This window comes from Calypte anna, chromosome 15 (assembly GCF_003957555.1).
Source record: "Calypte anna isolate BGI_N300 chromosome 15, bCalAnn1_v1.p, whole genome shotgun sequence".
Classification (NCBI taxonomy): Eukaryota; Metazoa; Chordata; class Aves; order Apodiformes; family Trochilidae; genus Calypte; species Calypte anna.
This window is the reverse complement of record NC_044261.1, coordinates 13,276,657-13,301,819: the sequence shown is the minus strand read 5'-3', so window position 1 is coordinate 13,301,819 and position 25,163 is coordinate 13,276,657. Positions and strand designations below refer to the sequence as shown.

The window sequence follows — 25,163 nt, the reverse complement described above, 5'->3', positions numbered from 1 at the left end:
TTAATAATGGCATATGTGGACTGTATTATTTCAGAAGTGCCTTCTGGCCCTCCATGCCATCATGCAGTGTCTGAAGTGTCCCCAGGTACAGGAGTTCAGGAAGATATCTGATAATAGGATTTTGGTTCCAGCTAAATCCTTCACTGAGACTTGGCAGAGATAAAAGGTGACATACAGATGCCCTGACACTGTTGCTTGTCACAAACAGCTCTGCAGCAGTAGCAGCATTTAGATAATCTGTTCAGGGGGTGTGAGGGGAGAGGGCAGCATGGGATGGATGGAGCACAGAGATTTATCCAGCAGAACACTGATTCAGGCAGAAGTGCTGCATGCAGTGATAGGCTCAGTTTCTTCCTGATTTTGAGAGCTATTTAATATATATATAAAATAAAAAGTATTTTCTTTTTTGCCCATTATTTAAAAAAGATTTTTAGTGGCTGTTTGTGTGTTGTCCATCTGTTGGAATGTCTGCTCCTACAAGGAAAGGGATACGTTCAGACCTGTAATTCTGCTGTTGATCGGGTATATATGAAGAAGAAAGATGCTTCCCTGGGCTGGTCATTCAGCTCCTTGAGACACTGGTAATTCAGTTCTTGGATTCAAAGCATGACAAAGTTTGATGAATTTTGTTTATGCAGTTGCTGCAGTGTTTGCCCTTTGCTTTGCCCCCCTGAAAAGTCACAGTGGAGCTGAGCCCCAGCATGGCCTCTGCTGCCATATGGACCCCCCCTCTTAAGGGGCAGAAGGGATAAACCCCAAGGGAAGAGAACACAAAACCCTGCAGCCTTTTTTTTTATAAATGGATAGGATAAAGAAGGAAATGTTTACATGAAATTTAGTAAATGATCTGATTTCAGGAGACTCCATAGGGCTGAGAGGGTTTGTGTTTTGGGTTTTTTTGTTTGGTTGTTTGGTTTTTTTGTTTTTGTTTTTTGTTTTGTTTTTATTTTTTGTTTTTTGTTTGGTTTTTGTTTGGTTTTTTTTAATTTTTGCTTTTTTTGTCTGCTTGATGTTGAATTTTTATTTTTTTTTTTTAACTATGATAATTATAGACCTAGGGTGCACCTGAGTACAGGTGCTTCCATTTCAGTCTTACCTGAGAAGGTTGTGCTGTCCAAAATCTTTCTTCAATTGTAAAAATAAAGTATAGGTATGACATAGTTCAGCATTAAGCTTTAGTTAAGCAATCTCCTCTGTTCCCTGCTGGTTTTTTAGTTTTTTTTCCCCTCTCTCTTTGTCCTTTCAATTCACTTCACTCAGGCAGATGTTCCTAAATATTTTATTTCAGTGGAAATAGGGGACAGTGTTCTTGTCAGGCAGTGTGTTTGCCTCCCCAGTAAGCACACATGTCTACAGAGTATTTTTTAGTCCTCCTGTCTCTGTCCTTTTGTCCTCCCTTCCTCGTGGAGGTGTATCAAGATGACATCGATTTTATCTGATATTTAAATGGCTGGAGCAGAGTGTGAAATGTTGTTGCTGTGAGAGTTTGAGGTATTGAAATGAAACACTCTAACCAAAGCAGATGGTGCTAATCTTGAATCTGCCTGCAAGATCTTACAGCATTTAATTAAAATGGTGGTGTAATTCCCATGACACCTTTAACTACAGTTTAAATTCCTGGACTATGAACTAAGGGCTTTCTTATGCAGATTTTTACTCGACTGAGTAGTCCTTAGTGTGGGTCTCTAGTGGTTTCAGAATAGCTACTTACTTGAATAAAGGTCTCTAAGATGAGACTCTACTAAAACTGGCAAATATATATATATATGGTATTTGAATACTCTGTGTTCCAGTTTGAAGCATAAATTGTAGACAAAAGACACTTAACAACTGCAATATCCTAGACAGAAGGACACAAAAGTTTAGATCAGGGCAACAGATTCTGTTGCACCTAACTTCAGAGGTGGGTACCCTGGACAACGTAACATCTTCCCCTTGGTTAGAAGGGCATATGATGAAAGCTTTTTCATTTTTATGCAATGAAAGTTGTTTGTAGAAGAACCTAAGTAGTGGTTTGGGTTTGTTTTTCACAATACTTTCTTCTTTTCTTAAAGGAAATTGGAAAAACTTCTGTTGGAAGCACCGTGCAGGCCTGAAATTGTCAGAGTAGCTCCTTTTGGCCAGACAATTGGGAAGTATTTTTATACCTGGTTATTGTCTGGGTTTTGTTTTGTTTCAGGTAGAACTGAGAAAGATAAAGCTGCCTGGACAATGCCATGTTAGAAGTCTTTTTAGAAAGTCAGGGTTGTATATTGTATATCCTTCCTATTTTGGAAATACTGGGTTACTGGTTACCTACATTCTGAGGCCTGAATCTGCCTCAGCTTTTCTCACCTTTTTTGCTACATGAAGTAGGAAAAGAAAAATTATATAATTAATATAATTTAGGCTTGTTTTTCATGTAGGCAAGTACAATAATACAGAAATAAATCTGCTTTACACTTGCTGTGACCAAATACAAGAATTTATCAAACTTGGGATGCTCTGCCTTATTCTGGTTCTTCCATGTCTGTACTCCTGTGTGATCTTTCTAAAGGAGCTTTGTGTACTAAAAAGGGTGGGATCACTTCTGTCTTCTATAGAAAGTAATTTAGAATTGGTCTGTCAATTTCCCATAAAACACACGTAGTCCAAAAAGCATTTGATGGAAATGAGGTGGGGGGGACGAGGAGGTGGAAGATGTGTTTTGTTTGTGTTCCATCTGTGAGGGCAGCAGAAGAGGAAAATAGTCACAGTGGCTACACAGCACTAATTAAATCTTTAGGGTTGCTGGTAGCATGCCAGGATCAAGTTGTGCAGTGGGGAAATGTGATTTTTAGCAGGTTAAACTCTGCCAATCTGCATGGAGCACTGTGTGATCAGCAGAAGACCCTGCCTGCCTGCCTGCCTATTATTCTACTGTAAGCCTGAGGGGGGAATAAAGAATCAGAGCTTAGGTTTTATCTCTGCTAGGAATTTACAGTTCTGGATGCTGCCCTGGAGTTAAAATGGCTACAGCCCTCAGCTGCTGCAGATGGATGCAGAGGGGTTGGTATTTAGGGCAGCAGAGCACTGGTTATAAGATAACATATTATTTGCTTTTCTCTTTCTCCTGTTTGTTTGCATAGGGGCTATCAGAAGTTTGAATACTTAGTTAATTTTTTTTTAAGCCGTTTCATTCTGCAGATTAAGACAGTCACCTAGGAGGCAGGAAACCTGTGCTTGCATTCCTTATCACAGGGCTGAATATGACATCCTTTCTCTGGCCACATTTCTGGATGAAGGCACTGGCCTGGCTCTGCTTCCATTAATTCCCCCATTTTGGGTATGTTTTGGTGTGTTTGGGTGCCTAACGTGGGACTTTGAGTTGGAATGCACGCTTTTACCCTGGTAGCTGCTTTTGAGTTCACCAGAAAAAGATCCTTTTTTTGTCTTGGGAATTTGACTGTAACAAGTTGAATGTTAGTAAAGATTTTGGATAATCGTGGTTATCCACAGAGATCTGATTTCCCGTTTTTGTTACAAGTTTGGGCCAGTGCATTTAGAACAGGTGTCTTCCAAACACTTTATTTTGTGTCCAACTGCAGTTAACTGAATTTAGAAAAAAATATTTTTTTGGAAAAAATCCCTCTTCTAGAAAGTTGAGCCCTTCACAGCACAGTCCTCCAAAACGTATGTTCCTTGATAAAGCAAAGCAAAAAGCCTCTTGCAGAATGAGTGCTTTGCTAACAACCTTGATGAATAGTAACTGTAACTCCCTTTTTCTCAGGGCTTTTTAGTTCTAAGAACAAGGTAGCAACCATAGCAAGCCAAGCCTATGCATAGAGGAAAAAGATGGGAGAACCATAATAACAGAAATATTGCCAGGTGGTGCTAACTTTGTTTCTGCCAGTTGTGTTGACAGTTTTGTCCTCGGGTTGACAATTCTGGTGTCTGTCTCACTGAGTACTTCAGGCAGCTCTCCTCTCCCTGGCTGTTTTCTAAACAGGTGTGGGGACGGATCTGAGTAGAGTAAAAAAAAAAACAAAAACCATTTAATATAATACTTCTGGTTTTTAGTCAGTTGACCTAAGCAGGAATCCATGCAAAGAGCAGCACTGCTGCAGAGCTGGAGTGGTGATGAAGTCAGGGACAGATGACTGACTCAGGGAAGGCAGGCCAGTCCAGGACTGCTTTTGGCAGCAGTGCTTGTGTTGGTTTAAGGTGTAGGTTAACAGCCTCTGTGAGCAGCTTAATGTTCTGTTTTATCTGATTGGAGGTGTCCCTGGAAGGAGAGATTCCACTCCACTGCTGTGCTCAGTGGTGCCTTCTCACTCCTGCTCTTCTCCCTGCTCTAGTGATTGTGTGACTGCAGGGTAAGCTGTCAGGGTGCTGATCTGATAAACTTTTTTCTTTCTTTTTGTTTCCCGTCTTTAAATTGATGAACCGACTCCACTCACCCAGTGACTGCATGGGCATTAGATCTGACATCTGGGGGTATTAGATCTAACATTCCTGGGGGTGAGGAGAAGGATGCTATTTTGGTGGCAGCCTGTGTTCACTGCTGATTTAACATAAGTGAAACCACATTTAATTCTTTACTACAATCACTAGAACAATAGGCCATTGGCTGTCTTGTCTGTAAAAACCCTGCTGAAGATGAAGGACTTCTACAGCTAGTGATACTTTTTTGTTTAAATAAATTGAAGAAAAATTCCATTTAGGTGCAGATATTTCCCTGTAGTGTGTTCAACACTTTACACAAAACATCTGGAGATGCGTAGAATATATTCAAATGTTCCTGGAGCAGCCTTGTGTACTACTTCTGGATTCTGATCTGCTTTTGTGTTCAGTTTTAATTAATGTGAGGACATAACCTATAAGTTCTGAGGGGTTAGTTACCTGTTAAAAATTTAAACAGAAACACACGTGTCTGACTGAGCCACATTTCTGCAACTTTGGGAGATGATCTGTGAGATGTCACTTTATGCTGCTACTAAATCCAAACCCCCCAATACTTGTCTCTTCCTTTTCTTGGCTGTGATTTTCTGTGTGAGTGGTGGTCCTGGTTAGCTCTAGTAGTTAGTCATTCCTCACAGTCTGTAGGATTAGACACTCCAGAAGTTAGTGTAGAATGAACTTGGATTCAGTTCTCCTGGTTTCTCTATGCTTTTCTTGACTATGTGTCATCTGTAGCAGGGATGGGGTGCTATGGGTTGATACCTCTGAGCTGCCAGAAAGCTGCAGGAGCTTGTCTGCTGTTTCAAACAGCTGATCTCTGTTACTGCTGTGCTGAGCAAGTGACTGCTGATGTTGAGTAACCCTTGTTGTTTGCTTGGGTTTTTTCTGTTTTTTGTTTGTCATCCTCTTCTGTGTGTTTTGTGACTTACCATATGTTTCTAGTAGATTATAACATAAACACTTAAACATTTTTTTCCTAGGTTGTCTATGCTGGCACTGATCTTTGATGTTTTGTGATTTGTAGTCATACTCATTATACTGCTTGAGAAACTGCACGTTTCTTTTCCAAGCTATAGATTGAGATCCTTGTAGAGCAGATGTAGGTATTTTGGAGATGCATGTGGAAGTTTTTCCTCTTAGAGTATAATGTGATGTGTGAGGCATTCCAGTGCAACACGGCATCTTACAGTGAAAAAGTAACTTTTACCCTTTTCCCTCTTCCTCCTGCCCTCCCATGCCCTCTGTTGTGCCAGGGACATGGCACACATGCTGTGCATATCAGCCAGTTTTGCCCAGCTTTTCCAGTGTACTTTTCCATGGTTCCACCAGCACTCTGAAGGGATGAGCAGCATTTCTGTGGAGTGCAAAACCAGCAGTGCTGGGTGCTGAAAGTTCTCAGCAGGGGTAATGCAGAACTCTGCCATCTCACCACTGCTGGGACCCTGCTGGCATGGGACAGGAGGAGCTGAAGATGACTGGAGTTTTATGGACATGAGGAAAATAATGACAATTTCACTTTTTTTGTTCTCCTTCCCAGTTGAGGTCATCTCCTGTATTCCTCTGTGCCTGGGGCCTCTTCAGAGGAAAATGAAATAGGCAATCTGGGTAATCAGCATCTGGGAAATAGCCCTTGAGGCACAGTCACAGAACTTCTGTCATGGGTCAGAACCCTGCTGTGCCAGGCAGTACGTGGGCAGAAAGAGGTGAAACTGTTTCTGAGGATATATTTATAAGATCAAAGAAATACAGGGATTTTTCCATGTGTGTTGTTGGTATGATGAGCCTCACTTGTAGCTCCTCAGCAATTAACTAGCTAGCTCTTGAACAAGTTACAGCCTGCTTCCAGTTTTTGTGGTGAAGGAAAGTAAATTTTAAGAGTTTAAACTTCTAACTGTCCTTCAGAGGAGCTCCCTCTGTATGTGACACACAGTTTGGGGTTTGGAGGAGCAGTGTAGGATAGCTGGTTAAACACCGTGATGAAAATGGGAAGAATGTGATCTGCAAGTCTTTTTTCCTTTCCTGTTTAGGAGTAAAAAACTCTCTTCTTGGAAGTTTCTATATGTACTATCCTGAGAAAGGAAAGGAATGTTTGCTGTTTAGATCCAGCTTAATTTATGACTTGTCAAGGGTGTGGGGGGCAGGCATCCCTACAGGGAGTGTTTCCATTGCTGTCTCTCTCCTCTCCTCCCTGGCAATGGCTCTTCTTAAAAAAGGTGTAGATGCTGTATTTGAGTCTTTGCAGCCTGTTGCTGTAGACCAGCTGGTTCTTCCTGTAGGACCACTTCAGAGCTGAGCACACTGCCTTGTTTCTGAGCAGCAAGGAGAAGGTGTGAAATACTGTAAATGAAGCAGCAGAGGTAATAACAGCAGTGGGAATGAGGTAACATTGGCTGGGAAGGAGAGCTCCAGCCCACTGTGAACACAGAGTAAATACATACTGCTTTTTTATTTGATAATGATATTGATGCCAGCTAGACTGAAATCACACCATATTCCCCTTTGATTCCTGGACCAGCTCCCAGAGCCAGTGGAGAGAAAGCAGAACACCACCAGTCACAGAGACAAATGGAGTGGGGGAAAGCAGGCAGCAGGTTGGGGTGTGGGGGCTGTGATGGGCAGGGTAAGAGATGAAAAGGTGGCAAACTGGACATTTCAGAGAAGGGAAAGTGAGAAGTGTGGCAGCTGTGAAGATTTGCTCTTCTAGGTGAAAAGAGAAAAAGAAAAACCAGAACAACTTCTCTGCTGACCTGGTCCCACCTGCTAATTCTTTGATGGTTTGAGTACTTAGGCAGCTTCTGCCCTGGCAGTTGTTTTTGGCCACATCTGTGCAGTGGGACACCTACACTGCTTCAGACTTTTCAGTCTGTGTAAAAGCAAATCTTTTCCAGAAGTCTGGGTAGCCCTTTTCATATTTTCTTATTATTCTTGCTTGATGGTCAGTAGTAGAATTCTATTTGGTTGAGTGTAAATGACAACTTCCTTACTCTGTTTATTTGAGCAAAATTAAAATAAAAAGCATGTCTGGTAAACTTGCAACATCACAGTATGAAACTGTATTTCACCATTTTCACTAAGTCAGTTGTTTTCCTGTGTCCTGTTGTACTTTATCTTCTTGACTTTCAAGTGGTCAACTTCTGGGCTGACACTGATCTCACTTGACTACCAAGCAGAGTGTAGGGAATGGGTGGGCTGTATTCCTGTTTTTTTTCTTCCCAATTGCTAAGCTTACAGTAAGATAGCAGTCAGGTTCAAAATGAATGGGTCTACTGGGAATGCTGTCACATTGTGGTGATAAATCTAAAAGCAGGGGTAAGCCAGGTTTGTTCAGTGCCATTTCTAAATTTGCTTTCCTATTTCCTTGAAGATGAAAAGACGAGAATATGGAAATAGGGGGAATTTTAACTGTGACTGCTTAGAGCTTTAGTCTAGGAATTAAACAAGAAAAAAAAAACCCCACAATTACAACCTGAACTTCGCTTTGAAACAGTGATTTAATGGCTGCTTTTTTTTCTTCTTTTTTCCTTCATAGGCTGAACTCACAGGCATCAAATGGCGTAGGTACAATTTTGAAGGGCACGGGGACTGTGGCCCCATCATCTCAGCCCCAGCACAGGATGATCCAATCCTGCTCAGCTTCATCCGCTGCCTGCAGAACAACTTGCTCTGCGTCTGGCGCCGGGACGTCAAACCAGACTGTAAGGAGCTGTGGATATTCTGGTGGGGAGATGAGCCCAACCTGGTGGATGTCATACATCGGGAGCTGCACAGTAAGTTACCTGCCTTTGGCTTGCTTCATTTAGTTTTTTTCACTGTTTTTTTCCCAGTGGAAGTTGTCACAAAAGGCTTTCCCTTGCTTTCCTACGTGATTTTGTCACGATTTGTGTTGTGAGACCTAAAGGAAGAACCACTGGAAATTTGGCTTTGCTGCTGTGAGTGCAAAATGAAACCTGAAGTGAACTTATGAGACCTATATCCAATGTCATTACTTAAATTTTTTGTGAACCCTCAGATGCACTGTAAAATTAGAGTAAAATTTAGTTCAAAGGATAATAATGGCAGTAATTCTGACATAAGTAAGGTAATAAACACTTACACTATAAAGGCAGGTAAACTCTCTGTAAATCTGCAGTCAGAACTTGCCACATGGGTGATCCTTCAGGATTTGAGAGTAAATGGAGGCAAGTTGCAACAAGTGGTTGAAATAAAAGGAAGGGAAGGGAAGGTAGGAGAAAGGTGACAAGGATAAGTTTCTGTGATTGTAAGTGTCGTGCTACTTGGGTTGTCCTCAGCATCTCTGGAATGCAAAGCCTTGGAATGGTGGAACAAAACTATCTATCTGTTGCACCCTTTTTTGGTTTTGATTGCATCCACTATGTATTGTGTTTCAATGGTGTGTTGTTGCTATGAGGAGATCTAGTTTGCCTGAAAATGTTGACTTTCCAAAGGTATTTTATTAGACTTGGTATTTTATTATTTTATGTGACTCTCTTTTACCTTTTTGTCTTGAAGTTCAGCAGTCTTGGAGTAATAATAGTAAAAAAACAACCCTTTCCAAACCAATAATTTCCTTGTTTTTGTTTAATTTATTAGAATTTTCATCCTAGTAGCCTTTGGCCTTTTAGGGTACTTGGTGATAAGATCTGCATGTAAGTTCAAATACAGAGAATATTCAGAGAATATTGCAGTTGTCAAGTGTGCTTTTGTCCTTTATCTTCCTACCTCTACAGCACACTGTGTTGGTCCTGGGTTCACTTTCTTACTCCTTACCCTGTTCTACCCACCTGTCTTCAGAGTGTTACATATACTTTTCTGAACACCAGGTTGTTTATTGGGTAATACAGCCTTCAAAATCACAGATATGAAACACTCTGTGTCCTTAGGCATATTTCATGCAGGTAGCTATGTGATCATGTATAATTAAAGAGATGGCTCAGAAGTGCTGCATGAAGCCATTCCACTGGCATTAATTTTTTATGAGGCACCTGTTTTGAGTGAGGGCATGGGTAATATTTCTACTTGCCCAGCAAACCTTTAATAATATATGCTTTTCTCTTTGTAAAATATAGTTTATTTAATATTTCAAATGCAACATATGGAATTTAAGTGTCTTTTTATTTGAGGGGAGTTGTAGGTGATGGCTTCTCTTTCTGTTGTAAAGTGATGTAGCTTGTTTATATCTAACATCTTGGTTATAACAATATAGTGCTACTTCCAGTGGTAATGGTATGATGAAGCATTTAAATGTATGGATAGCTGATCCTGCTGGGGTGTGTTATGGGACAGAATATAGCAGAGGGGGAACAGCATCACTTTGACTTATTTTTTTGGCTGGTCCAAAATTTTTAAAGACATCCAGGCTGGAACCTTCAGCAAAATAATTTTAAAGTGAATTTCAATCTGAAAACTGTCTGCAAGAGCACTGTTTTCTGTGTCAACAGCAGCAGTAGCAGGATGATGAACAGTCTGAGCAGAGTTTCGCAGCACTGCAGTCAGCTCTACTGAAAAGATGTTTCCTCTGGTGCCATAGCACTATTCACAGAGTGATCCTTGTTTGGAATGCTCTCTTTCTCACATTAAAGTAAAAATGTCAAAGAAAAAGCTTGTGCAGAGGCATGTGAAGAGATGCAAAGCTGAGTTTTGAGATGGAGAAAGGAGGTCTATGAGTAATTCTTTTAGGGGAATGAAGGGCATGATAATTGAAAGAGGAAGAAAAACGTTCCTGCTGTCAGGACCCTGTAGGAATTTGGGAAGGAATCTCCCTTCTGCTGCAGGTTTTGGAATTCTTTGTCATTTGTGTAAATCATACAACAATTATGGGTTTATGTGTTCTGTATTAAAAGCACAGTATTTTCAAGTGAGGTAATTGTAAAAGTATTAACAATTTTAGTGCCAATAGAGCTGTCCTGCTCTCTTCAGTAGTTGGTTTTAGAGTACAAGCAGCAATATTGACAAAACACTGAGCATCAGATTCTACCAGAGGGAGGCATTTATGGGGATTGCTTGAAATATAACAAAGGACACTGGGTGTAGTGCTTCATGCAGCAGCAAGGCAGATGAAACTAGGTTACTTTGCTTTTTATTGTATAAGCAGGCCACATACTGAAATATTTGATAGCTGAAATTAGTTTCTTGAGTTTACGTGCTCGTGAAAACCTAAAGGACTTTGGAAGTGGGGATAAAACCAGAGAGTAAGTGACTGAAGCAGAGGAATTGACTTGTCTGTCAGCTGAGCCACCATATACCATGCTGTGGTGTAACTTTGTCATGACTTCAATAGCATTGGCTGAAAATCATCTTTCTATGGGCTGGATTGTCTCTGTGGCCAGTGCCTTATAGTTCAAGGATCAGAGTTTTGTTTTGTGATGTACTCGTACATTTGGGGCACAGAAATCTGAAAATCCAAGTGGAGGACTAGAGCCTGTCTGAAACATTTTTAGCTGTCCAGGCCCTGTCTTCTGAGATGTGTGAACCTTAGGATATCATCTCTGTCAGTAAGATCATGAATTATTACCAAATGTGACATTGCTCACAATGTTCTAGATTTTTCCTGCCTAGGACTTGTGCTTTAAAGGTGATTTCCATCAAGGGAATCAAAATTCAGTGGAAGCTTAAATTGGAGTCTTTTAATCAGTCTAAATTAGAATAGTTGATTTTTCTAGATAGCAGAGTTATCATAGAATCACAGAATTGGCTGGGTTGGAAGGGACCTCAGAGATCATCGAGTCCAACCCTTGAACCACCGTTGCGGTTGCTAGACCATGGCACTGAGTGCCATATCCTCTTTTGAAATAGCTCCAGGGATGGAGAATCCACCACTTCCCTGGGCAGCCCATTCCAATGCCGGATCACTCTCTCCATATTAAGAAATTCTTTCTAATATCTAACCTAAATTTCCCCTGGCACAACTTGAGACCCTGCCCTCTTGTCTTGTTGAAAGTCGTCTGACAAAAGAGCCCAACCCCCCCCTGGCTCCAACCTCCTTTCAGGTAGTTGTAGACAGCAATGAGGTCTCCCCTGAGCCTCCTCTTCTCCAGGCTGAACACCCCCAGCTCTCTCAGCCTCTCCTCATAGGGTCTGTGCTCGAGTCCCTTCACCAGCCTGGTTGCCCTCCTTTGGACCTGCTCCAGGACCTCGATATCCTTCCTGAACTGGGGGGCCCAGAACTGGACACAGTTACATAATATTGTGTGACATTTAGGACTTCTGTTAAATAAATGAGGAGTCCAGACTTAGACTTTTCTTTCAGAAACACTTTCTGAAGTTTTACATAAGAGCTTTGTGGGTTGCCTTGTCTATATAAAATTCAAGATGGGTGATTTTGTAAACAACAAGCTGCCTTCAATAAAAAGAATTTCAAATAGAGGAAAAACAACTTAGTAGTTACAAACAGGAGGTATGAGGAATTGTTGATTATGTAGTAGCTTTCCAAAAGTGTGTAGATAATTAAATGCTGTCAGGGGAGATTAAGTAAAAACAATTATTTGCAGAACAGCTCTAGATCAGTTAAATAGCCAGATTAGCCAGACAGCTGTGCATTGCATAGGTGTGTCTCTGGCACATACTCCTACACTTAGTTCTCCTGCCAGCATCAACTGTTGTGTTCTGGTTTTTATTATGACTGGATTTTGAATCTGCAAAAAGACAAGATGTTTATTCTGTCCCAAGTGAAAGAAGCTAATTGGTATGGGGTCACTGAGTGGGAGAAAAAAATGCAGTGATTTTACAAGTTTGAAAAGTGGTTTAGTTAGTGGAAGTGTTTTCTGGAGGTGAAATGCTATTTATTACTGCTGTGTTGCTGCCTGAAGAGGTTTGACAAGTGTTACAGCTGCTGTACCTTTCCCCATAACAATATTTTTGGGTGAATTTTACAGAAGAAACAGAGAGGAGGTACTATCTTACTGTTGGCAGGATTTTTGACAGAAAAGTTGTAGATGTGTAAGTTTCAGTGATCTCATTTGCATTTGGTGACCAAGTACCATCTGGAGCACTGCAGAGAATTTATACCTGACTAGGTTGTTGGTTTGGTTTTTTTCTGTTCTCCCACTCCATCTTGTACCCTACACATTCCATGCAAGTTATAAGCAGGTGGTATCTGCCCCTTAGTTGCCTTCTTTGATTTTGCAAAGAATGCTTATACCTGATGTTTTAAACAGCCTTTTTGTCTGACAGCTTTGTCCATAAACTTGCAATCAGCATATTGTTTCTGCAGATATTCAGCTTTGTCTGTTCCATCTGTGGCACAGGATACTTGGACTATCAGGAATAATGCAGGGGTTAAGATGTTCACTGCTCCCGAGAATGTAGCCTTGGGGGCTGTAAAGCTGACCCTGGGAGGCCATCAGGATGTTAACCAGCATCTTGGAAATGAGTAAGATCCTGTGAATTCGATAGAAAGATGCAATTTTGTTTAAAGAACTATCAATTTAATAGCTGGTATGCCTGAAATCCCTGATTCTGAGAGGTGCTGGGGATTGCCCCCACATGGGTACCTCGGGGAGGTTATGATGACAGGAGAAACAAATCTGAGGAACTTGGGGCAGCAGTGAGGAACTCCAGGCACCCCTCTGGACCCTCCAGCTGGTATTGTTGGCCTAAGCAATGCCTGGCTCAGCCCTGAGAACCCAGTACTGGGATGGGTGGTTCATCATTCAGTGTCAAAAGACAAGCTGAACAGCACAAAGTGCCTGGAGAGAAAAGAAATACAATGTTAGCATATGGCTGCTCTTGGGAGAATCGCCCTTGAAGTGCTGTGAAGTTGTGGTTAACAGGGGATTCTTTCTCACTTAATTTTAACTTAAGTGTTTCCAGTTCAGTAGATGGGAAGGAGAGTTCTTTCTCTGCAGCCTCTTTGTTGCAGAGGGAAGGGCTTGTGAAGGAAGGGTGGTATATATAATAGTACTGGTTTTCTGCATATTGAATTATTTGGAGCCAAACTCTTTTTATGTTTTTATGTACTGGCTGGAATGTTGCACTGATAATTGCTGGAGATGCTTTCTCAAAAAAAAAAGCTAGTAACCTTTGTAGTTTATTGGATGAAGAACACGCAGATTTCGATGAAAACTTATGAAGAACAGATTACTTTGGATTAATTAGCTAAATCTTGCCTGTTTAGTTATTATTCAGGATAATTACAACTTTGCAGGTTTAAAAATGTAGTTTAAAACCTGATCTGGGAAAGACATGAAGATTCAGTTCATTCCTCATCATGAATTCTTGGCATATTCTTGGGCTGACACAGTTGTAATCCCCTTGATAAATATTTAGAGGGAAAACCTGTTAGCTGTAGGAGGAAGACATCCCTGGGAGCCCCTGGAGCTGTGACCCAGACTTAGCTTCTGCTGTTGTTTCCCTACCTGCAAATTGCTGATGGGGAAGTTTTCAAGTACAGGAAACCAGAGTGTGCCAGCTCTGTATTGAAGGGTGTTTCCTGAGAAGAACAACTTGCCAGAGCTCAGCTGAGGTATTTTTATTACAGCTACCTGGGGTTCTTGATGCTCACTCACTAAATCGTTTTATCATCTAAGCCTTTTAGATTTAATAAATGTTTAACCTATAAATGTCAAGTTTTTTAGCATTTGCTAGGAATTTAAAGAAAAATAATGGAAAACTTGCATTTTTTTAAAAAAGGAGCCTTTTTTTCCCCCTCTTTTCCCCACTATTTTAAAAGAAGATGAAGGAGCAAAAAATCCCCTTTACTTCCTGTTTAAATTTAAAATCCTCTGTTTCAGGTTCTTTGAAGGTGCTGTGCTTGATTTACTGTAGTGGTAAGGAGTTGGGAGCTCTTTTGGGAGATACAAAGTATGTTCTTAGCTGGTATATAGTGAGATATGTTAATTATTGAATGAGAAGATGTTCCTGTCAAAACATATTTTAAGGATGTGAAGCAATGCGTAAAATCAGGAATAAGCACCCCTTGCTGTGAAATGGGCACACAAATGAAGTCTTGCTTTTAATGAAAGTGCTCTTAAATCTTTCATTCTCTTCTTAGAACATGAAAGTGGGAAAAGGGAGTGTTTGCTACTGAAGTGCACTACAGCTGGCTTGGAGGTTGGCTGGGCATGGCCAGGAGGGTCTCTGCTTTGGTAGGTTTGGTGTCAAGGTGTGCAAGCGTGGACTGTGAAGTGCAACAGCTTGGATTGTGTGCTCCAGAGTGCACAAAACCCCTGCCAGGCTCAGGGGATTTAGAGTGAAACCAGCCTGGTGTGTGGAAAGGACTTGATGGCCAGGCACTGAAATTGAGTCTCACAGGAGCTGAAATGGAAGTGTGTATGAAGGCATTCAGTTTAAAAAGAAGCTGTGAATATCAGGCAGCTGAGTACCACTTATTAATAATTTGAAGTTAAATTTGAAAATGGTTAATTGCTGGTTCTTGAGTTCAGAGTGGAATGAGCAAGTAGGTTCATATGACAGAAGCCTTTATTGGAATATTAAGTTACTGAAAAGTCTGCTTTGGGGTTGATTACTGTCAATGAGATAAGTGATTCGCATTTTCTTAATTGCCTAGCATAGATTATTTCCAAAGACACAAAAACAAAGTTAAAGTTTTACTTTCTTTTGGAAAGCAGAGAGGATGTAAAAGTGAATTCAGAGCTTCTAAGCTTGCAGAATTGTTCTGTGACCCTTATATTTGACACTGTTAATTGGTGTCTGGTGATTGCCAGTTGAAGTTTAGCTTAGACAAAATAAACTTTTTCTTTTAAGGAGGCATATTAAATGAGGTTATTATGCCATCATTTGGGATTAAGGAATTGCTTCATGGGAAAATGCCAACTCCTTTTATACACACACAGTTGACAAGAGCCTTATTGTGTCTGGGCAAGATGTCTTCATTTTATTTTGTTTTCTTTTTAAAATAAATATTCTTCCCACCAGCCCAGCTTCTTCCTTCCTTTTACTTTAAATGTGGTTGCTTCTAGTAGGAGAGTATAAATTAAAGGAGAAGAAAAGAAATAATCTGAGGCTTTGTTTTGGTTTGGTTTTTTTTTAGAAGTCAGGTTGTGTTTAAGTTTTCCCCAGTTCTTCTTTTCCTTGGTGGTTTTTCTCTCAATACTAGAAGTGAATCTCAGTGTTCAGAGTGTAGCAAATGAACACATAAGGGATTCATGAATTCCTTAGGAATTCTAGTCAATAATGAGCCATTCTAACCAACTGCATTTTTCCCTTTATACAGTCAGTAGTATCTAAGCATAAAATGTAATACAAAACTAGGGTAGATACCCTAGCCCTTGATTTCTTTTTTTATGTCATTTTTTATTTTCCCTTCTCTCCCCCAAAAATGAATTACAAAAATCTTTTTATATTTGGGAATTTGGAAATTAGAAATGTTATTACTAATTGAAACAAATTACCTTCTGAAAATAACTTGAAGACACTGATGCAAGGTAAAGCCAAGGAAGTCTCTACTGAATGACATATTTTTTCCTTTTAATCTTCCTGCTTTCGAACTATGAGCTTAGTTCACTTGAAGTAGTTGAAATGTTGAGTAATTAGTCTCAAGTTTTATTGGCCACACAATAGTTATTGTTTTTCTGTTGTGTTTTTGTGGAAAAATGATTTGTCAGTCCTGGTGGAGCATTAATAGCTGCATTCTCTAGTGCCCATTTAATGATTCATTTGCAGAACTGTTGCAGGAGTCTTGACAGCAAACTGTGTACATCTAAGGGTGGAATAGAATTAGTGCTACAAATGTGCACAGAAAATGCTGGAAAGCTGAAACAAGATGATAATAGCCCAGAATCCTTTTCAAATAAAAGCTGGAGTGAGGTATCACTAATGAATTGGAGAGAACTATTGTATAAAATGTGCTTGGAATTAACTAGAGTGTTGAGACCAAACTGAAGTCCAACTTTTGAATGTAAATAAAATTGATGTGTTACCACAGGCAACTCAGTGAACCACGTAATGAGTTTTTTTCCATGAAAAATGAGACATTATACTGCAGCTGCAGCTGAACAGTATGTAAAGGATTTATATTCTAGTTATGTGAAAATTAAACAATCATTAAAAGATTGTATTTTTAAAAGTGCTGCTTGAGGGGGGGGAATGAAAAAATCCAATCAGTAGAATTTATTTTTCAGCAATGTGTTGGGCAATATCATCCACAGCAGTTGATGTTGTTTTGCTTCAGGGAATTTTATTTTTTTTTTTCTCTTCCAGTGAAATGAACTCTCTTAACTGTGTGAAGTACATCTAAGTTAGCTTGAAGTGAAATCTGCATTAATAGAGTTCATTACTGATGTGTTTATTTTCATATACTGAGTATATTTTTCATATACTAAGGACACAGGAAAAGCTCTAGTGGTAATTGTCATCTTTAAAAAGAGATGAAATGCTACCTCCAAAAAAATTGAAGAAGTTGGATTGCATTTTGTTTTGGTACCAGGATGTTCAGAATAATGAGGGAACCTCTACTGCCATACACAGGCTCCTGCATTGCAAAGAGCAAACCCAAACCCATGATTTTCTGAACTGAACCCAGAGTTTCTCTCCAGAGAGGTGTTTTCCATGACAGAAAAGTTACTTTCTTTTTTTGAAGGCTTCTGTGAAAGGTCATGAATCATGATAGAACATTCTTAGGAGAGTATCTTCGTTTTCAGTGATGTTAATTACACACGTGCAGTTACTTACTGAAGGATTTCACAGTGATCTCCATGAGGAGTGCATCAGATCCCTAGGAACAGGGAGGGAGTGGGAGATATGATCTCTGGGGCAGCCTGGCAGGGATCAGCCAGGAAACCTGAGCAGCAGAGGAAGGGTTTGGAGCATGCAGTCTGGTTTCTAATGTTGACTTGAAACAGCAGGGCACGCTGAAGCTATAAAATGTCATTTCCACAACAGCATGCCATAAATATGCAAACAAAAAAGTATTCTTGTGTAGAATGAAGAGGAGGAGCAAGTGCAGAGGGGCTGAGCTGAAGTGTGTGGCTTAAAGAAGGAGCTTGGATTCCTCCCTTGGCTCTGGGGCCGTGGGAGTTGCGGGTTTCAACAGGAAAAGGGTGGAGTTTTGCTGGTAGCTAAATATTAGTTTCTTGTTTAATAAAACCCAAACAAGCCTGTGCTGCAGTCATAATGACAACTGCAACTTCCAGTGAAACAGAATTAAAATGATTTTGCAGCTGGGAAGGTTTATGCAGTTAGAAGGAAAAGTCTGAAGGGAAGGCACCTACTGCTGGAAGGCTTTTGTGTTCTTGAGCTCAACCACACTGCGAAGTTTTTCACTTTCACCTGAGCAGTGTAAGCATAAGGGATAACAAACCCTCCAGTGCTCAGTTTGTCCAGGGTCAGAAAGGTGGCTGTTGTGTGCCCTAAAAAAACACTTCAGTTGGCTTTGCATTCTCTTAGTTCAGGTACAGGAGGGGGGTGGGTCTCGGGTCCTGTTCCAGCTGTTGACAGAGTTTGGACCCTCACAGCCCTCAGCTTGCTTGCTCTGCCTTTTGCCACCCAGAATTTTGATTGGGAGTGAAACCAGTGCTGCCCTGTGGTGCAGAGCACTCCCATTTGGCTGTCCCCCCAGCTCCCAGTTTGAGGTACCCACCTGTCTCTGGGTGAAGAACCTGCAGCCTGAAAGCAGGGATTGCTTTTGCTAAAAGATCTTTGCAGTCTTTATTTCTGTTTTCTACTTAGTTGGCATGTGCCAGTTTTTTCCTGGATTTCCCCAAGGTCCTGGATAATTTTTTTGCTTTGGAATAGAGGGACACAGGAGTTTAATGGAAATGTTACACATTTGTATAAGAAATTGATGGGTTGGTAGAAAACAACCAGGCAAAGCAGCACCTCAAACCTTGGGAGAAGTTTTAAGTGTGAATTTTGTATCTTAAGGGGTAAATACTGCTAAGCTTGGTCTCAGAAGGAAGAATAGAAGGTGGCAGATGTGGCAGTTCCTCAGCAGAACTCCAATAAGTAAATTGATCTTTTTATTTTCAAGACAACATTTCTTTTTTTATAATTCATCTCGTTCCATGACATTCTGGTTGCTGTCTTTTCCAAAACATCAGTAACACTGCTTTTACAGCCAAGGGAAACTTCAGATCACAGGTGATGAAAGTATCATTGCACAGTGGGTTTTTTTTACTTGAATAGCTTTAAGAATTTGATGTGTGTCTTTAGTGCTGTCTGAAGAGACAGAAAGTACACAAATTATTGTTACATCTACAGGGGGAACAGGAGGCCTTACAGTATTACCTGCTTATGGTTCTGGAGAGATGGTTAACCAGTTGGGGAATGGAAATTAAATCTCTTGGCCACTTCTGAGTTCAATAATATTTATTCTGTGCACTATTTTGCAACGTATGTCAACAGAGCTCACTGGAATCAGTTCACCAAGGCATATGAGGGGAAGTGTGTGGGTTTTTGTCTCCCCTGTATTAAAAGGGGTAAGAAGCAGAGGTTATAAAGCAAGTATGGCTTCTGACTTTGGTTCATGTTCTCTGTTCTGGTTAAGCAATGATTGTGATGTTGGACTGTGCTGGGTTGGGGGCAGAAGGATAAAAGGCTTTGTGGTCATATTCCTGAACATGTCTGGAAATTTTGCTGCTCTAAAAGGCTATTTATCAAGAGCAATATATGTTTCTGACAAGTTTTATAGGTTTACTTTAATGTGCAATTAGTTTATTGAAATATATATACTTTTGTACTAGCATTATATTTTGAGTAACTTAAAAATAAATTATGGATTTTCTTGCTGTCCTTAACAGCCCTCAATCAGAAATCCAATTCTGATTTTCATTTAAAAGCTAAGTAAGACTTTTCAGTGCTGAAACACACCAAGAGCAGCTATGGAAACAAAAGGATTTTTTTCACTGCTGCAACAGAAATAGATGCAGCTGATTCAACACTTGGAAAGCATTGGTGGTTCTTTCCTTGTTCATTTCAGTAATAAATGGAATGAATATATATGGTGCAACCTTTGAGCTGTTAATACAGACAGTTATCTCTCTTTTGTGGTAAGCTTCCTCAGGACATATTTAGGGAAAAAAACAAAAAAAAAAGGAAGACTGGCACACTCCTGCCTCCTGGGCACAGGAAGTGTGGTTCAGTTTTAGGCCCAACAAACCATTTAAACCTCTGTGCCTCATCACCTCTGTGCTGTGTCTTTTGTTGGATGTCCCCATCAGCTTCATATGGGGAGCCCTGTCCCTTTCTGCAGGTTGCAGTATGTTGAAGCATTGTGTTGTATACACAGGAACTGTGTAGCAGGGAGGTGAATTCCTACAATTCAGCAATGTGAAAAAAAGGGAAGTTAAGAAGCTAAGGGAAGTGCTGGGCAGTTTAATAATTGTCACCCTGAAAATATAAAGTGACATTCTGAAGGAATGGCAACATTGCTCCTTCTTTTCTGGTGGCTTGCTGGGGCTTCCAGTTGAGATCAAATCTCCTGATCCTTTGTTTTACACTCTGCATAAGCTCAGTTTATACCCAGAAGAGTTTTACAGTCCAAGGGGAGGAGTTCCCACTCGTCTGTTCTCTTTCCCATTCTTTGGGAAGTGATTTGCTCAGGAGCTAACAAGCAGAGGAGCAAAAGTGGGAAGTAATACCCAGCAATGTGCTTCAGAGCTGTCTCCAGAGACTCTTTGTACCTGGAGAAGCTCTCCACTGAAGTGTCTGGGCTCTAGACAGATACCTGCTCTCCCACCTGGATGTAGAATTATTGCTCTTTCCCCCCTTGCATTTCTCTTAAACTAAACCAGATCACACCAAGCATTATTTTCTATCATTATTATTTCTTTTGCTTTAAACCACACTTAATGCATGGAAAGCAAGAAGAAAAGCCTTTTGCCCATGAGACTGACTGCTGAGTGTCAGAACAAATACCTGGTGGCACTCAAATTTCTAATGCTTCCCTATCCAGTAGCTGGGGTCCTGCCTGGCCTGGTCCTGAAGGCTTCTCAGTGAGCCCCAGGATGTAACTGGTGAGCAGACAGCACATGAGGACTCCTGTCCTAGGGACCTGTCTGAACTTCATGCTGCAGAGAGCTGCTCAGTTTTTAGGTGATCCTTTGTGTTAGCATCTTCTCAAATTAAAGTGCTCAGATTATTTTGTGTTAATAATCTAGATTAAAAAATCACAGTGCTTAGAGATATACTAAATGTCTATATGTATTTAAAAAAAACATTGTTGTCTGTGAGGAAGCAACATTTGAGTTGAATGGGGAGCTACATGAGTTCAATTTTTTTTCTTTCTGTGGTTTTACAGTTATTTTATACATTTATTTATACCCCAGCAGTTAACTCTCCAGCAAACCTGTGGTATATATCCTCCAGGAACAACAACCAAAACAAAAATCCAAACAAAACCAAATAAATAAAGCCCAAAACACACAACAAACAAACACAGAACAACAATAACAAAACCTGGCAAAAAATCTGCTTTTAACAAGTACAATCTAGAACTTGACCACTTTCTATCTCTGTAGCCCCTGCTTACTTTCCCCTACTCTCTCAAATATCAGAAGCAGCAACTGATTTTTTAGTATTTTCATCTGATTTTTAATTGCTTGGTTTAATTGAGGTGTAATGACTTCACTGAAAAAGTAGAGAGCTTGGATTACACGTACAGTGAAAATCTATGGTAGCTATTCATTATTAAAGATACCATTTTATAGAGCTGAATGGTATATACAAGAAACATGATGCTGATTTAGCTGAAATAACAGAGGGTTGTGGAAGGAGCTGCAGGCTGATAAGGCTGCATGATTCATTATGATGTTAGTTCAGAATCTTTCATGGCTGAAACTGCTGAGCTCTGTAGTTTTGTACTGTCATTTGTCTTTGTTTTAATGGGATTAAGTAATTATGTGTGCATTTTCTTTCAACTAACTAGCCTGATAAAAGCATGCAAAACCCAATAGCCTATAAATTGTCAGCTCTTCTGTTCTAGAAAAAGTGCTTTGATTGCATTGCAGTGTTTAAATCTTGGTGCATATATTTAGATGACCTACTGAGGTGAGCAAGACTATAGAAGTAGTTTATGTAAGTAATGGGCTGAGAGTCTCCCCTGGGGAACGTGACTGGGGGAAAGCAGAGCTCAGCTTCAGTACAGAAATGGGAAGAGAGCAATTCACAGCATCTTAAATAACCATAGGTAACCCAAGGCAGTGTCATGAGGGACTCTTCAGCTGTTCTCTCAAACAGTGGAATAATATTCATTTGTTTCGATCATATTTAGCATTGACTTTGTATATTAATGCACTAATAATATTATAAAATATAATAATATATTGGCTATGTCAGTAGTAGTTTCAAATGCTGCTACTGCTTTGCAAAATCTATCATGCAAGGGCTGAGATATTGACTAATCTTTTGTTAGCCTGATACCCATCTGCTCTTTCAAGTATTAATTGCTAGTCATGTTGTGGGAATGAAAAGGGAGCATTTGTGTTTAATGAAATCATCAGGTGTTTGCTGTGTGATCATCAGCCCATTTCATCCTCTTTATAACTTGATACTTTGTATGGAATGCCTATACATTCAGTTTTATCTTTAGTATTAATTCAAGTTAAGTCTTGTCTTGAGGGTTTGTGTAATCACTTCAATGGGGTGGTTGTGTTTGCTTGCTGCTGCTTGTTTGGTTTAAGTATTGGTCTGGGGGAGTGAAGGATTTCATGTCTTCAAAATGATAACTGCAATAGCCTTCTTAATTAATTTTTAAGTGATATGCATGTAAGAAGATTTTTATACTATTATGCTATCTCATAATTCCATGCTAGAACAAACCTCAGTTAATTGGTGTTAGTGTGAGTTTGTGTCAGACCTGGAGTTGTTCATTCCTCTCTGGCTTGAAGTTATGTTGTCAGCACATCCATTTTTTTTCCTGCAGTTTGCAGCTTATGCTTGGCAGTGCAGTTTCTGAATTTTGTGTAACTACTTAAACCCAAGTAGCCATTTGAATTAACCTGTTATGATAAATAGTGAACATCCTAACAGTGATTTTGCTTATAATCTACACATGAGGCTTTCTGTGCTTCTCTGCTAAGCAGCCTTGGTGTAAGAACAGTAACTTGTAGGACCCATGTGAGAACTCAACTTTCCCAACATCTGTTTTTTGTCATCTGTGGAGAGGAATAAACCAGTTTGCCTGTATTACAAGTGAAATCAGTTTGAGTCCTGGTTTCCTAGAGGGATGGAGGAGCTCTACCTGAGTGTTGAATCTGGTGTATCTTTATCTCAGGTCTGACCTGGCTGTTTACAGGGGTTTTTAAACTCTTCCATAGTTTGCTGCAAGCCTAGAAGATACCCAGGGTTACTCCTGCTTTGGGATTTGTAGCTGCTGAGCTAATGGTTCCCAGGAATGCCGAGGTACCTCAGCCACACCACGGTGTGGGGTTTTACAGTTAGCATTTCCACCCTGGCCCTGCAATCTAAATTCCCTCAGCACTTCAGCTCAGGAGGTTCTCCAGGATGTGTATCCAGGATGTGAGACCTTGGAGGAGGGAGTTCTGCTCCAGGATTGCTTGTCTTTTGTGCTTTGATAAACAAGTAGGGAGTGTGAATGACAAATGAAAGATTAAGGCTTGCTTGCTTACCAAGTTTACCTTCTCTTTCTGATAGCAGGGGCAAACTGGGCAAAGGAGAGATGGTGTGGAGATGTTTAAAAGCTGCAGAGAAACAGTTTCCCCTTTTGTTGCTCACACTCCTCCCAGCTACCTCTTGATGCTAATGAACCTCATCTGATTAAGAATGTTGGATGATGATACGAGGTCCTCTTCAAAACAGTGCTTCAGGAAGACATCCCACTGTGTGCTTTTACTGCCATGGCTGGGATGAGATTATCAATTTAAAATAAAAGAAGAAAAAAGAAAATGCAACCTTAAAATCCCATGAGCTGTAACTTTTAAAAAGCTTCTGAATATAAAGAGTCTGAAGAAAATTGAGGGACTTAAGATATTTGGTAATTTGGAAAATATTGGAGTGCCTTCAGAGTACCAGGATTTGAGTTTTATTTGCTGTGGTTGTTGATGTATAGAGAAACACTAAAGTATTGTCCCAGTCTGTTACTGTAACATGTTGAGCATTTGCAGTTGTAAATCCCAATCATGTGTCACAAATACAAAATTTAGCAACCAAATAAAAACATACTTAAACTTTGGATTCAGGAAAATGCCATGTACCACAGCTTTGGCTCTAGCTTCTGTTTTAGCTTAGTGTTTTAGCTGGCCAGTGTATAAAGGGAGTTTTCAAAAATCCATGTACTGTGAAAATGTAGCTGTGTTTATGTAATCCATGATTATTTAATGGAAGCTTTGCAGAGAATTTGATTGTCCTGTGGAGCATTCAGATGAAGAGGGTGAGACACAAAGGAAAAGGCACAGTCATCTTAAGCAGAAATTGCATTACCAGATTTTTGTGCAAGTAGGTGAAATTTTGCAGAGGTGCTATCTGAGTATGTAAGTAATTCAGTGAAATAAAAGCAGTTCAGTACATCAGATAAACTGGATTGAAGGTCTTGTAGTACACATGATGTGAAATTCAGGGGTTTGTTTTCGCTGGACCAGAAGCCCTCACCGTGAGTGGCTTTGAGGTAGTTTGAACAATGACCCTTCAGTTCTGACTCTTTTGTCCCCTTTTGGGGCTGGGGTCTGTGTGGAACAGGGATTCTGCCTTCCTTCCTGCATAGGGAATCTGTTTTCTGGCAGAATGATAATAGGTGATCAGAGTTGCCCACACTTTATAACACTCCAGTACTGCTGTAAGAGTTTGTTACTGGTCTGACAGGTGGCATTAGTTCCTGGTGACTTTTTTCCCTTCAGGAGAAACCATTTGTTGTGACATTCCTTGATTGGTTTTAGTGTGAGGAGCTTTGCTGCTGCTTGTGCTTTGTGTGCAAGCACAAAGTCTGTTCAACACCTGTACAACCAAGCTGATGGGCCCTGGGTGCTCCAGATTGGTTGTGGCTCTGCTCCCTGCTGCAGAGGAACAGGGTTTGGGATGGTCGTTTGTGGAGGCTGCCAAATGTCTGGAAATAACATCCAAATGCTGAAGGTCCTTGAGTCTGAGGCACAGTTTCTAAGGATGAAGAGAGAATGCTGATGGTGTGTAGGTTGGGTTTGGTGGGGGGTTGTTTCCTTCCTGATGCCACAGGTACTTTTCTGCCCCAAACATGAATATTGTGCTGGTACATCAAGGAGTGCCCCTGCTCCTGGCCCTTCTGGTCAATAGTAAGATCAATGCCCCTGCTCTTTTGAAGTTAATAAATACATTAACATTCTATTAATCTTTATTAAACAATAAAAATTGGACACCCCACTACTGGATTAAAATGTAAAGGGGCTTTTGGATGTTATCTGGCCAATTGAAATAAAGTTGGGAAAAGACAAGAAGCTTTTACTACTGACTCTGGGATTTCTCCTGAAGTTTGTCTCGTGAGTAATGTGGTAATAGTTGGCTTCATGTTGTTCTGGATTAAAACTAAAATGTGGGATTATGTGATTTGCATAAGTTACATTTCTTGGCAGTTATTATATTTCCATTATTCTCTCTATTTTTGGTACGCAGATGAATTTCTTGTTAAATATTTGTGAAGAGAGTTTTGAAATACTGTGATTAGTTCCTTTCCTTTGAAAGAAAGAGTTAACAAATAAGAAAATGCTTTTGGAGTGCTGAGCTTTTCTGGCAAGTACTGTGGGTACAGAGTGTACTGAACTCTAAATGTTGCAGAGTTAGCACAAACTGATATAAAAAGCACGTTTTTGGTATAAACACTGGCTGGTTAGCAGAGTTGTTGGTCTTAGGGAACAACTTGAAACAGT

At 40.2% G+C, this 25,163-nt stretch overlaps 1 protein-coding gene across 1 annotated transcript in view; it reads left to right on the top strand.

Annotated features, from left to right (window-relative positions):
- MED13L (mediator complex subunit 13L) overlaps positions 1-25,163 on the top strand; it is a 177,900-nt gene that overhangs the window by 11,225 nt on the left and 141,512 nt on the right. Inside the window, exon 2 of the mRNA XM_030460813.1 lies at positions 7,949-8,186. Coding sequence (XP_030316673.1) covers positions 7,949-8,186 — 238 coding nt within the window. The remainder of the gene's footprint in view (positions 1-7,948; positions 8,187-25,163) is intronic.